Genomic DNA, 15,012 nt, shown 5'->3' with positions numbered 1-15,012 from the left:
ATGTCATTCCGTCCACAGGAAAAAAACAGAGGCAATTTGTGAAGAAGAAAGATGCTTATCAGTTTGGCATTTTCAGCATCTTCCTGCAAAGCCCTCCAGCGTCCATAAGGTTATTTTTGTTTCCCCAAATACAGATTTCTGTTCTTGTCAGTTTAATTGTGTTTGTTTCTGCTCAAATAATAAAAAGACAAGGACAAACTCAGGCTCCAAGCAGGGAGACAATAAAGATGTGGCTGTCTTCAATGTGACTGAGGGAACAGGGGGAAACAAAATGTTTGTGCATGGAGATTATGGGACTCTTGTATGGATGGTATATAAGAAGCGAATCTGTCTTTTTCAAAGAGTGGAGGGAGAGTCATTTCGCCACTTGGGGAGACAGGAGGTGAGAAGAAAGCCGGTTTGCCACAGGGACAGCATGCAGGGAGCCAATTTGTAAATCAAATGAGTTGCTAAAATAGAGCAGATTGTTTGTGTGGTCTCAATGGATTCTGATTGCATATTATGGCAGTGTCAGCTATGAAGCGTGGGTTATTAATGTTTTTCATTTCAGTGACCTTCAAACAAATATGCATGAAACACCACTGATAAGAATTTTGTCCCTGGAAGTCCCATCCATTCTTATTGTCAAATGTAATTTAGGGAAGTCTCGATGTTTTGGGGTTTTTTTCGGGGGGAAAGTAATGGATTCAAAGCCACTCTTTGTTGTCGAAAAATCCGCTGCTGTCCAAAATATTAGCACATTAAATAACTGCCACTATGATGTATGCAATTTTGTTATTAAATTACAATAACAGTCAAAAATTTGGACACACTTACACATTCAAAATGAGGTACGTACTGTATGTCCGAACCTTTTACTGAGCCTGCATCAGTGAGAATAACTTCCCAAACTTTTTAAAAAATATGTTGGTGAGTGAACAAGGAGGAAGCTGACCATGCTCAATCGTGAAGAATATTAAGAATCAAAAAGAGCCATCGGTTAGTAAACTTGGACCCTGAAGACAGCGGTGGTTCCTTCATAGGGGCGATTTGTGCGACGCACTACCAAACACAGAGTTTTTTTTTGTTTTTTTTCAATCTAGTTGCTCTACTGTAGGCAAACTGGTTGTATATGTCATTGTCCAATCAGATTAAGGTCGCGCCTAGTGTTGCCACACCCATTTGGGGCGATTTCTGTCGGGGTCAAATTTGCACCAGAAATCTCCCATTGACATGAATGGTACGTCAGTTTTTTTCAAAAATCATGCTCCCAATACATCTTCTATTAGGGTTTATGTGCTCGCACAAACAACGTGCTTTCGTCGTATGTCTGTTGCGCGGGACCATGAACATTCTACGAAGAAGATGGCGAGTTTCGAGTGCAACAATACGGTACCATCTCTGAAAGAAGTACCCTTCGTCGTACTAATGCGGAGAAGGAAGTTTGGAAGAATTTTGTGGGATTTTCAAGCCAGCCTTGCGAGGCAAAGATGAAACCCAGGGCTCCACCAACCCTGGTATTTTTTCCAGGTAGTATTTGATGTAGCTAAATAACTTAACCTTTTGTGCTCAGTCATTGACTTGTAATGATTTAAATCTTTTATATAATGTTGACAATAATAGCAGAATGTATGACACATTCATTGTTAATGGTGCAGTATTATATTTAAAAAAGAGAGAAATCTCACATAAGTAAGCTGCACTTAACCATGTTTGACGATTGGTTATGCTTTTCTAAGTCATATTTTCCAAAACTTCAATAAACACTTGACTTGGATTTATATGTTGTCATTTTAATTACATTCTTTAGAATGAAAATTGAATGAATCTTATCATTAAGAGCTTATGTGTTTACTTATTTCATAGAATCCTGGAACAATATGAGGAAAATAAATAAATTATGGTTAAGGTGTAATATTAACTGGTTGGCAAATTATGCAAAAAATAACAAAAAATTATTAAAAATTATTACAATAAATTATGCTACCAAGACAAATATACCGCAGTCCTATGGACTTATATGGTACTTATGGACATAACGGGGGAAATTGCAGAGTCACTTTGGTTATTTGGCAGACCAAATAACCCCTCGACTCTACGTTGTGTTTATTTAAGGAAGACAAGGAGTTTCTTTGCATCAGTGCAATCGGTTCAGCTTCGCACAGCACACTCTGATGCAGCTTTCACAGACTGGAAATTGCACTACCTAAAAAAAATGTCAGGAGCCGCCACTGCCTGAAGAGCCTTTTCAGTTATTCCAAAAAACATTAAAACTTATTCATACACACTACAGGGATGGAGAGAAAAAAAGTCCAACAATCGTCAACGACAACGTAATTTCTGATTTATGAGTGCACAACTCTGCTGCAAAACACATCTCTGTCTATTCAAAGCACGGTGACACAAAGTTGATTGACAATTCCGTACATTTAACTGTGTTGATTTAAGCCACCAACAAGGCTTCTGATTAACTGAGCTTCTGATTCACTTTCTCTTGATGTTATTATGCCTTTAGCATTACATTTAGGATATGTTTAACCCAGACCCTTTTATCCTGAAAGAAAAATGATAGGGAATACAAAACAGACCAAATGGACCACAAAAATTACATTTCTGAAAAAAAAATTTGAGTACCCCCACCAAGTGATATGTAATGTTACATATGGTACATTGCCCATTTTTGGTTAATTTATTTTAGTTTAATTTGTTACACCTGTGTCACCATGGGTTCTTATGGCTGTAGAACATATAGCATCATGTGCATCTCTCTGAGGAGTGTTGAAGCGAAACTGGGTTACACAGAGAGTACCTGTCTTTTTAGAAGAAGCTTGTGTTTATTTGGCTCAGATATGAGTCAGGACAGTACATGTCATGGTTACATGAAGCTTGTTGTATGCTTTTGGATTACTATTATTATTGAACGAATACAGTACTCTCAGTGAACCCAAAATGTTTTTGAATCTTAAATCTGAATGTCTAACCAGAGAAATACACAAGTGTGCACAATTTTTATTGTAGAGTGAAATGATTTTAAATTTGTTGGTTCTCATATTTGTAAAGTAAGTGTAACAAAGAAGAAACACAAAACGAAAAACATATTGGGCCTTTGAAAAATATCTGTGACCAATAATGCCACCTTTCTTTTGAATAACTTCTATTGGTTTCCATCCACAGAGTCTGTCGGTTTCTTCACCTGTTCACGATCATCTTTTCTTGAAGCAGCAACTGCAGGCTCACAAATTCAGGTCAAACAGGAGTATTTTTTTCCCCCTTCACTTTAAATCTTACAAATGAAAAGATGCCAAGAGTTCCCAATATGATTTAGGTCAGATATATAAGGAGGTGGGTGATTACCCACTTATCAGCCGCCCCAGCGGTCTGTAGCCTCAATATTAATCTATTTCAAGAATGTTTGTCTTAAAAAGCATATCTTAACTTTTTAAATCTATTTTGGACCAATTTTTCTAGGTAATGAAGCTTATCTAATCAGTATGCACACTTAACTTAAGACCACTTAAAACTGAGGAACTCCTTTGTCCCCCGTGCCATCAAACTGTTTAACTTCTCACTGGGGAGGAAGGGGTAACAGAAGGACAGAGGGATTGTAGGACAGGTGGCAGTCAGTCAGTCTGTCTAACCAACAGTGCAAAAATGTTCAATAATATCTGTGGTGTGCAATAATCTTCCTTTAATAATTTTAATCATACTTTATACTTAAATTTATATACATATTATTATTCATTATCATCACCATTATTACTATTACTACTATTTTCATTACTATTACTAGTATACTAATATTATAACATTACTATTATTATTATTATTATTATTATTATTATCTTTATACGGGTTCTGGTGTTGGGTGTTTTCCACTGTTGTGTCCTTTGTACATTTCTGTATATAACAGTGCTGAGTGCGAGTGAGATGGAGATGGAGATTTCAATATCCCTGAGGGAACCTCCCAAAGGGATTAATAAAGTCATCTATCTTTCTATCTATCTACTTAAAGCCACGTCTTCTTTTATTACAAAAACATACTCACCTGAAAAAAGATTAAATGCAGTAAAGCATTCAGGTTTATATGATTTGGAGCTAAAAAATGTCCACAGACATGATGATAAGCTTTGCCAACTGTGAATGGCATGTTGTAAGAGAACATTCTAAACAGTCTGATAGGAACAATATCCTGATATCCCAACATGGCAATGTTGTGCTTTGAGTAACTGGTGAAAAACCAGTGAGGATAAGTTATGAGCAGAAGTTAAGCTAGGTGAAAAAGCAACTCAGTGTGTTCTGCTCTTGTTACAAATTCAAGATTCAAGATTCAAGATTCAAGAGGGTTTATTGTCATTCCAGCCATATACACAGTATACAGTGCAATAAAATAACGTTTCTCGAGAAGTTTTTCAGTGCAACAAACAGCAACAATAAAGAACAGCTGGGACAACAGAGGTGATCAGATCAGTCTCTGAGCGTTGAGGAGTCGTGTGGCCTGGGGGAAGAAGCTGTTTTGTTGTCTGGCGGTGACAGACCGTATGCTGCGGTACCTTCTGCCAGATGGGAGGGGTGAGAAAAGTCTATGTGAGGGGTGGGTGGGGTCTTTAAGAATCCTGGTTGACTTGCGGATGCAGCGTGTGGTGTAGATGTCTGAGACGGAGGGGAGAGTAGCTCCAATGATCTTTTCAGCCGTCCACATGCTGAAGGTTTTTGCGGTCCAGTTGGGTGCAGTTACCAAACCAGGCGGTGATGCAGCTACCCAGGAGGCTCTCAATGGTCCCTCTGTAGAAGGTGGTGAGAATGGTGGGAATATATTTAAAACTTATATTAGTGGGAGCACTAATATATGTTTTAAACTCTTGTTTAAAACATATATTAGTGCACCAAAACATATCAACACATACTTGGCTTTAGCCAATATTTCAGGTGTTACACTCTCCCCCTACTGAAAAAGGGTCATGTCCTCATGACACAGCAAAAAGAAGACAATGTCTACCACAGCCAAAAATACCTATACCAAAAGTTAGCCATAGATATATCATTTAAAGTAATATGGCTGGCCTTACATTTTCTGTTTGTGACTGTTACGGCATGAAAACTGAACTTATACCAAAATATCAAACTATGAGAGAAGTGGATTCAAGTTATTTTGTTACACTGCATTGTTGTATCAAAACACCAGAGTGGAAATGGGCTTACTGCTGGTCCTCAAGGTGCACAGCCCTGCTTATTTTACCATACGCCCTTGCTCCAACACACGTGATTCAAATAAATGGGTCAGCTCTCCAGCTTTTAAGCTCTGCAGAAGGCTGATGAAGACCCATTCATTCGAATCAGGTGTGCTGGAGCAGGGAAACATGAAAAACATGCAGGGTTGTGTGGCCTGAGGACCAGGATTGGGAAACACTGACTTGGCTAAAGATGCTGTTCCAATCATTTATCGAGAGCACACTCTGACTAGAAACAGATACATTGGTTTATTGGTAAGTTTATTTTTCTAATATGCTATTTCTCTGTTATTTCCCTGCTATTTCACGGCCATCCAGATAGCCCTCTGCTGGTTGGGGCTCATCATTTAAGACTAACTCCCACGTTGATTGACCGGTTAACAGGTCTCATTAATCAGAGCTGGAGGTTGTGGTGGCCAACTGAAAGCCTATTGCCCAGGTGACCTGAGTGCAGAAATTGTTGATGATAGCAGGGCAGAAATAACACATTGAAAAATAAACTTACTGGTTGACTAACATTCCTGCTTGTATTTGCAGTGTGCTGACTCCCCGCTCGCACTGACTCTCTGCCCCGGTTTGCTTCATTCAGTGAGACAGGGGGCAGCTCTGCCAGCGTCTTTCTGAAAATGAATGGGGACAGGTGGGCGCTGCCATGAAAAGACCACCAGCCTTGTGCACAGTGACTGACAGTTAGCAGCACTGATTATCATTTCATTGCTCTTGGTTTAACAATATGAGGGTAGCAGAGCCAGTTATACGCAGTCATAAATATATCCAGTCATAAATCTTCATGGACTGATTTTTAGCATTAAAAGTTACGAAATCTTTCCCCATCTATAAGAAAGATAAATCATTGTGATGGCATGACAGAAATTTCCACATGAAATACATCACTTGGGAAGTCATGCTCTAATACAAACAAAATCTACATTTTTTCCTGCACAAATAAGATGCATTTGGAGTTATTTTGTGATAAGACCTGGTGGGCTCCATGCATGCAGAAAGTGAAATGGCCCCCAAGAGTCCCCTTTTGCCTTCTGTTTTGTGTCTCATACTGTATTCTGGTCTGTTGTGGTTCAGTCTGCCAACAACAGACAAGTCATTTATTGTTATGGCCTGTTGGTGCAGCTACCCTAAACAGACCAAGAACAAGATAATGGAGAATGAAGTATTTGGACCATCAACACTTGCATCCACATCACACTAATGGTGCATTTAGTTTAGAAGGCAGAGAAATAACAGTTGGTACCAAAGTATTTTGCAGTTTTTCTTTGGATACAAACAGTTCCAAGATGTTAACAGATGTTAACAGATAGAGGTTGGATGGTAATGTGTGTGCAGCTGATTTAATGAAACAAAAACAGACAGAAGTACTAACGAGTATATCCCCACAGCTTTACACATGATCTCATTTCCCATTTCGCACACACTTGATTCCTCAACTCCTCCCCCTGCATCTTAATCCCTAAAACCAGAGGAGACGAGGTAACAGTTATTTCACCAAATAAGATGTCTTTGCTGTGGGGCTGTCGTTTTAAAGGCACGTGTATAAAATGACATATGACACAGCTGCATCACTTGTGACAAAATTCTCAGGTAATTTATAATGTGAGATGCACAAGTTTGTGCCCCCCGCTCCTCTCTCCTACTTCTACCTATTCTACCTCTCCTTCTCTCTACATATTATGGATGCTTGTAGCTCCTCCAGCAAGCCTCCAAAGCCCCGGCTCCTCTCCCCTCCAGGTGCATTTTTAGAAATGAGGCGCCTTAAAAATCTTTTGCTGAGATCGATTTTTGGGTTACAAGCAGGAAGAAGAAGGGAGGAGGAGGAGAGAGGCATGAATGAGATGAGCCTAGAAAGTCCAACATGGAAAGTCTTCTTTGGAGTCTTAAGGCACTTGGCATCCTTTGAGTTGCATTACTGCCTTCTGGCAGTTTATCCACCTTCTAAAATCCTTGTTATACTACATAGAGTCTATTACTTAGTGTAGTTGTTGGAAAAAAAAAATCTATCTATAAATCTCCGCTCTGTCTCCTCATTCTAGTGGGCCTCTACATATACCTTGTGCCTGTCCTGTCCTCTGCAGACTCTCCACTATATTTCTTTTATGAAACTAGGACATCTTCAATTGTCTCTTTTTCTCAACACACATTATAATACAAGCTTAGAGGCTACGGTGACAAATGTGCTCTACAGGATGATGTGAAGTCTTACCACTCCTACTGTATTTTAGAATGTGTCCTCTTTCTGTGTCACTGTGCCACTGCCACTGCTTTTGTTTGACAATTTCCCTTTGAATTATGTGAATTACTTTCATATTAATATCCATGTTTCCTCCATAACTAACCCCTTTGTTATCTTATTCTCTGCTTTATCATTTCCTGCAATTCCCATGTGTGTTGGTACTTGTATGAACACTAATTGTTTTCCCCTTACTAGCTAACCTTGAAGGGAACAATATTCCATGAATTTTCTCTTCATGATATCTGGCTGATCCTGTTTTAATGCTTGACAGTGCTGATAGTGAGTTACAAGAAATGACTATTTAATAGCCTTTCCCCTACAAGCCGACACTAAAGTAATGTGATGTTTTTTTATAAGCTTGCATTTGGCTAGAATCATTGTTGCTAAAATTTGAACATTTCTCTCTCCCAGTTAGTCTCCCAGATCCCCTTCGATGGGAGGCTTTACTTCTGTCCCCTTAGATTTATTCAACAGTCGGCCGTCAGGAGCACTCAATATTGCAAAATTCATCACTTTATAAAGATTCTAAGTGCACATATCTGAATTGAATCAAGCTCTGATAGAGTTGGGTGCTGACCCATACTCTAGTAATCCTAGTAGGTGCATCGTTACAATAGCCTTTTTACTTCATTCCACAGTTTTTTCTTTCTCCAAATTAATCTGAAATCAAGGTGTACAACCACAGAGCACTTTTTTCTTTCCAGATTATTCCCATAAAACTTCAACCTCCTTAACTTTATTTATTAAGAACATTAAGAACCCCCCCCACATAAATTCAAATTCCCATTCACTTGATTTATCCCTGCTTGTAGCTTTTTTACTCTGAGTGCTAAATCCCTCTCCTCCCCCACAAACCCCTATCATCTGCAAAAAGAGATTTGCTCCTGCCTAAAGGTGTACTTTAGAATATTCATAATAAGTGAAAATAAGATGATATTTGCTACGCTCCCTTGGGTGGTACTATTTTCTACCACATGCTTTGCTGACAGTTCTAACCACATCTTAAACTGAGAAGTCCTTTCACTTAAGTAATCTATAATCCAATTGAAATTTTATTCCTCAGCTCCCATTAGTGTAACTTTTTCAAAAACCCTTACAATCTCCGTCTTTTCCACAGCAGCAAACGTTTGACCTAACCTCGTCTTTTAAACACTAGTGGATCCACTGTGCTCCTTGAGATTAAATTTTAGGCAAAATTTCAGTTTAATTATTGTTTGGGAACTCAGAAAAAAATAGACATCTCCAAAAATATATCCTATGGTTGTTGAAAGGAAATATAGCAAATAATATATAGATTCGGAAGTATAGAAGTTATTTTTTTGAGAAGACAAAACTAACATCAACGAAATCGCTTAAATTTGAGAGCTCGATATCAGCAAGCAGCATGGGGCTCCGCTTGTACTACGGCCCGTTGTCCAATCAGCATTCAGATCGTCCAGCCTTCAGTGACGTAGTTTGTGCGACAAGATTGCAGCGGAAGTTACCGGTACAGACAGGGAGCTGTGTTTTGTTCCTCTTGAATGCTACTTGTTTCTGAAAGACAGCTTGTAAACATTTACCATGCGTTGGTAAACGCGTAGTTTGAAGTTCCCTGGGCAAACTGCTCGAAGGGGATTAAATGGGGACATTTAGTATTGTTCTAACTGCATAAATAACAGTGGTGGCTAACGAGTTGAGCTAACGGGTAAGCGTTCGAGCTATTGCTTCTCTTGTGTATTTAGAAGATAATCTGGTATTATTTGTTAGTTATTTTATTCCTATGAAACAACAACCGGTTTTGTCAGTGTTTGACTTGCAAAAGTCTCTTGTCAGGAGTCATCATGCCAAAGCAGCACTTGGGGAAGACGTTGCTGAGGAATGTAATCCGGCACACAGATGCCCACAACAAGGTGCGTGTGTGTACGGAAATGGCTACATAAAGCTACTTCTCTTTAGATGTAAAAAGTAATACATTGTTTACTCAGATACCGTAGGGGTATTTCGTACATATTACACTTCCTCTTCTCGATTTTTAGAAGAATATCATACTACAATTGCAATACATCCATGTTCAAAAAGTCAAGACACTAGAAAGGAGAGGGAAAAAAAACTGAAACCCTGTAACTTTATATTTTTTTTGCTTGTCTAGGAACAAAACTAACTAGGCAGTGAAAGAGCAGTCCATCAAGAGCAGTCATCACTTAAAATAAAGGAAAACACTTGGTTGAATGGACCACAGTGCAGTAGTGGAGTGACAGATGAGCGTTTCCAGCTGCAGAAAGAATTTTTTTTTTTTTTTTTTTTAGCATTTGATTAAATGCAAAAATCCATAACAAAAATAGACAACATTTCTGAACTTAAGGGAACATTTTTGTAACACTATCACTGTGTCAGATCTGTTCTGCACTTTGCTGTGCTCCAGTTTCAAATCAACAGGTGTATCAACTAAATGAACAGGGTCATTAATCAGTAACAGCAGCCACACTGACAGTGGTGCCAGCTGTGCAGATGTCTTAAATTCTGTTTTTGTTTACTGGTCTCATGAAATTAGTAAAAATAGACCTTGACTTTTATCTCAAAATGGCAGCAAAAAAAAAAAAAAAAAAGTCGATCTATCCCTACAAAACGGTACTTTTCTCTTCTGAAAAATGCCTAGTAGTTGTAGTAAAGGTGTTTTGATTGAACGTTTTCCAAATAAAGTTGGAATGCTGTGTAAAATGTTAATATAGATGCATATAGAAGTAATTAATACCATTCGATGATTAAGACGGTGGTTGGCTTAATGGTTTGTGATCTCAAAGAGATTATTATTTTTTTTTTAAGTAGTGTTGTGTGTCTTACCTGCTGTAGTGGTCAGAGTGCTCTCACTTTGACGATGCAGGGAGCATTTCTGACAAAGAATGAACAAAGAGCTACTCAGAAGCGGGACACGAAAAAGTGCACATTTTTGCAATCTAAAACGGCTCAAACTTCAAATTTCAGCGAGGCTTCAAACAGAGGTGACACAGAGATCAACATGCCCTGGTTCAGCTTTTTAAAAAAGCATGTTGACTTTTTTTTTTTTTTTTTAACCATTTCAATTAAGTATGCGGTTGCCCATGGGTTTTTCCCAGCACATAGTCATCACAAACACTGCACTCCAGAGTTTGCCTGGCACAGTGTGCACAGCAAATGATATAAGCCGAAAACACTCCGAGATAACGATGCCCAAGCTGGCAGGCTGGTGTGTCTCTTGTGTGGCTCTCGGCTCCAAGCGCAGTACTGGATATGATAGCTGAGGCTGATTCGATAGTGTACAGCAGCTGTGCCACTTAGCTCCACCTGGCAATGCTCACTTAACCAAAATGACCTTACTCCCTTTCAGCCGAGCAAAACCACGTTCCTCAACTATTCAATGATTTTTCACATTGCATTCATCTGTAAGTTACATTTATATACTATCCCTTTGTATTGAAACAGAGTTCTTGAGATTCTGGAGTTATGACAATATAATACAATGCATTTCTGTTTACAAAGCACTATATGTTTGCTTTGATTTTTGTTTACGTACATATGAATTAAGCCTTTTTAAATGAACTCATAAAGTTTTAGGTCATTGTTACGAATGCCATGTATGTAACCAGAATGTTTCATCTTTTTATTTTTTTTGGTGGGATGGGAGCCTCCACAGTGACCTAAAATAAATGGAGATATCAGCATTCCAGTGGCTTCTGGATTATGCCTGACGATCCAAAGGAAATTTCCTCTCAGCACAGGGTTTCAGTTTGGGTCTTCTTCCAAAAACTTGTATTTCCAGACTTTAGTTAGTAACACTGATCTTGTGATTATCTGTTTTTTGGAAAAGGGTTCAGGAAAATGGGCTTTCAAACAAACTCTTATTATGTTGGTAAAGAAAAGCTACCAGCTGAAGTCACTCTTGATCATTAATTAACACAAAGTTAAGAGAGAATTAGTAACATGGAAGACCTCCAAAAAACCTGCAGCACCAATAAATTAATAATGTAAGTGGGTATATTTACATTTTTGAGCTTACATGTATGTATATATATATAAGTGTTTCATTTTGATCTATCCACAGAAAAAATAATTACAGTTAAAAGCCTATTATTGCCACTCATAGATACATGAGTGTATGTAAGCTTCCAAGCAGAACTGTACACAAACACATTATTGTTGACCCACTGCAGATCCAGGAGGAGATGGAGATGTGGAAAATGCGAGACTGGGAGGTCCAAACGTCCCACCGCAAACAATTTCCGGATACAGACAGTGTGAGGTAGGACCAGTGAATGTCCCAGTTCAATTTGAACCATCTTGACACGAAATCTCCTTTGAGGGACACGCACAGAGTAGTTTGGAGTGTGTTAGTGTATTTTGGCTTGGTGATTTGTGGCTATTGGCTGTGTTCCAGAGGGCAGATGCACTGTGATCGAGTGTCTGATCAACCTAGAAGCAAGAACCGAGTCTCGGAGCACGACGACAGGGAGGCTCGGTACTGGACCCGCAAACTCTATGAATTTGAGGCCAGTGATCCTGACAGGTACACAGCATGACTACATTCTGTCAGGCTATTTTTTGACATGCCAGTTGTTTTGCTTTTTTTGTGTTCTGTTAGTGACAGTACGCACTTATCCATACTTTAACATGATCATAGGTGACTTAGACAAGACTGCAAAATGTACTCGTCTCATGTTCATATCACAGATGGGGACATGGCGGCTTCAAGGAGCTTTATCCTGAGGAGTTTGAAAGTGACGGGTAAGCAAAAAAACAGAAAAAAAATGAGATGCGTATACAACTTTGCTTCCTCAAAGTAAAAGATCTTTGTATACCAGCAGTTTTAATCAAACCAGAATTAAATGGATAAGTTATTGTATTGTAAGGATGTTTTATTTTCACTCTGGCACAAGTAATTCCTCAAACTGACACATCTTGATCATTTGAATGCTTTCACAGTCATCCTTTATGTAAGATCTCTCTGGCTTCTTTTCCTTCTCTGAGAAGCTTAGATCACCGTGGTGACTTCCTGAAGGGCTTTTATTTTTTTCAACTTTCGAGAAGGCTTCTGGCAACTAGAGGAAATGATTGATTTTTACTTATCTGATCTCTGTGGTTAAAAATGTGAGGACTATCCCTTGAAGGCATTATGTTGGAGCTGAAATTTTGCTAGTGTTGAGCGTTAACTTTTTTTTTTGTTAATTTTTCATGTTGTCCGCTTTTTCTGTAGAGAGAAAAGTGGCGCCATAAAGAAAATTGGACGCCACAAAACGGAGAAGTCCAAGTCTGACACTGAAGCGTGCCTGTCAAAGCGAACAAAGAAATCCTCACGGAAGAAGAAAAAGAAGAAGAAGAAGAAGAAGAAAGCAGACGATGGAAAGCGAAAGAAAGACGAGTCCTCGAGCAGTGAGTGCAGCAGTGATGACAGCAGTGCCGCAAAAGACAAGCAGATGAAGAGAAAAAGGATGAAAAGTCGACATAAAAGCAAGAAAAGTGTGAAAACCAGAGTGCGAGATGAGGACAGCAGCTCAGGGGACAGTAATGAGGAAGAGAAAAGGGAGAGACTGTCTCACGGTGGTAAAAAGAGAAAGCAGGACACCCACAAAGACTCGGACTCGGGGCCAGATTCCAAACAGAAAAGGAGGAAAAACTGGAAGGCAGCAGATGAGGAGAATTCAGATGATAGTTCTGCAGACTAAGACAGAGACATGTACAGACACACAGCTAATGACCAAGAAGGACTACAGCAGATTCTTTTGTTCACCTGAGCCGCACAGAGGGCTGTTCACTGCAGGCCTGTTCTGTGCGTTCAGTTCGACATCGACAAACCTGTGCTGTTAGTCTCTTCTGTGGGTGCTCTGAGGAGCAATATCTCATCAGCTCTGCTGTATCCAGCAGGCAGCTGGAAGAGGGATGGTGTTGTATCCACCACCTGCATCATCAGGAATCCTGTGAGCCGCAGGCTTATTGATTGATCATTGACTCTCACCTCAGACCTCTGTCCTGAAGATATGACTTTTAAAAACAATATCTATATTTAAGAGATAGTGAAATTATGCAACTTTCCTCATCAGTTAGGATAAGACTGCATTTGCTTTTATTCACATTTTCTAGTTTTATAAATTCTAACATTTGTCATAAGTAAAAAATAAACCTATTTTGCGAGTGTCTTTTTATTGAATTTTTTTTTTTTATTAAGATGTTGGAATATTTGAAAGGATTTGTCTCATGATGTTATACAGTTTCCAGGGTGTCAAAAAAGACCAAACATGAACAACTAACAAGTATTATCCGTGCCGTGTAAGCCTCACATCATTTTCACTGCATCAGTGTAATTGTATGAAAAATGTATGAGGTTAAGAGATAGGGATTTGCACACATAAGCAAACCCCTCACACTCTAGTTCTTAAAGGTACTGCACGCGATTTAACAAGTTTTGGCTATACAATATTTTCCATTATTTTAGAATATGTGAGGTTGAAGTTTCTCTTTTTTTTTTTTTTTAAACCCCTTGTCTTGTCCAGCATTATGGCAGCAGAATTGTGATCTGAATACCGTTTATGCCAAACACATTGAAGTTTCTCTTTCAAAGTCACGATGGGATTAATAATCCTTGTGTTAACTGCTGTAGAAAATTATCAATCTCACCATTTTTGTAATGCCCACGAAGCCCCTTTGTGTTCTTGCGTCATAGATCGCCACCGTTTAAGTGAAAATATTGGGAAACGGAACATACAGCACTCTTATAAATGATCATGAGAGCGCCATAAAATGTGTCACAATCCACTGCTGAAAGTGCTCCCTAATAAATGTTCTGCTGGGGCTTACTCTTAACATAAATTAGTAATGAAAGTAGAAATGTCAGACAAATCATTTTGAGAGTAAAACACAAATTAACTTAATTTTTAAGGGATTTGTTGACCATCTTGTAACAGAAATAAACACTCAAGCACAGATTTGACATTTTAGGAACATTCCTTAACATAAAGGAGCACCAATGTAAGCAAAACCACCTCTTAAGGTAACAGTTACCTCTTTGGAGCCAATGAATGGAAATGCGATGGAGCTGTGTACTTGTAGATAACTGGGTTAAGAATTCATGAATTAATACTGTGAAATAATCTCCAGCAGAGAGAACAGCATTTTCCGATAATAGAACTTGTGATTATTTTGTTTTGTCAAGTTGTTTGTCAAGGAAGAAACGGGGTGGCTTTATCATTATGGACAATCGGGGATCTAACACCTTACTGCAATCCTGCCTCAGTCAGAATAATCCAGTCTTTATCAGGCAGAAGATAGACATTAATAAGCTGCTTTTTTATGATCAAAAGGAGTACATTTAGCGACTTGTCAAAGAGCTCTTTTGTTGTTACACATGAAGTAGCTCAGCTCAGTGCTGGTGAGCAGCAGACTGCCTTCAAGGGTAAGGTATTACTGCTTTTCTTCTCTGCGTGAGAAAACAGTTGGTAATAGCCAAAACAGATGAAAATGATCACCGTACTCATTTGTGAAACTATTCTAACCATGTCAGGATCATCCTGTGTGCAAACCTGGTGACAAATCATAAGTCTGTGTCAACTGGGA

The 15,012-nt window shown here is 38.8% G+C and overlaps 1 protein-coding gene across 4 annotated transcripts; it reads left to right on the top strand.

Moving 5' to 3' along the window:
* Positions 1–8,908: 8,908 nt before the first annotated feature.
* On the top strand, positions 8,909–13,594 carry nkapd1 (NKAP domain containing 1). 4 transcript variants are annotated; one of them, XM_075473199.1, is made up of 6 exons: positions 8,909–9,136; positions 9,265–9,341; positions 11,619–11,707; positions 11,843–11,971; positions 12,136–12,189; positions 12,659–13,594. In XM_075473199.1, exons 2-6 carry the CDS (start codon positions 9,273–9,275, stop codon positions 13,125–13,127), a joined length of 810 nt encoding a protein of 269 aa, XP_075329314.1. In that variant the 5' UTR covers positions 8,909–9,136; positions 9,265–9,272; the 3' UTR covers positions 13,128–13,594. The 4 variants fall into 4 exon arrangements, with proteins under 4 accessions (XP_075329314.1, XP_075329316.1, XP_075329317.1 ...); XM_075473201.1 differs by lacking the exon at positions 8,909–9,136 and adding an exon at positions 10,796–11,432 and having other exon boundaries at positions 9,264–9,341; XM_075473202.1 differs by lacking the exon at positions 8,909–9,136 and having other exon boundaries at positions 9,296–9,380.
* Positions 13,595–15,012: the final 1,418 nt, after the last annotated feature.

This window comes from Odontesthes bonariensis, chromosome 9 (assembly GCF_027942865.1).
Source record: "Odontesthes bonariensis isolate fOdoBon6 chromosome 9, fOdoBon6.hap1, whole genome shotgun sequence".
Classification (NCBI taxonomy): domain Eukaryota; kingdom Metazoa; phylum Chordata; class Actinopteri; order Atheriniformes; family Atherinopsidae; genus Odontesthes; species Odontesthes bonariensis.
The sequence above is the reverse complement of the archived record's forward strand: the minus strand, read 5'-3'. Positions and strand labels throughout refer to the sequence as shown.

Excerpts from the sequence above, each read along its gene's own strand:
- nkapd1 (XM_075473199.1), top strand. The coding sequence starts at position 9,273 with ATGCCAAAGCAGCACTTGGGGAAGACGTTGCTGAGGAATGTAATCCGG. Across the intron at positions 11,708-11,842 it reads CCGGATACAGACAGTGTGAG|AGGGCAGATGCACTGTGATC; the intron begins GTAGGACCAGTG and ends GCTGTGTTCCAG. Across the intron at positions 11,972-12,135 it reads GAGGCCAGTGATCCTGACAG|ATGGGGACATGGCGGCTTCA; the intron begins GTACACAGCATG and ends TTCATATCACAG.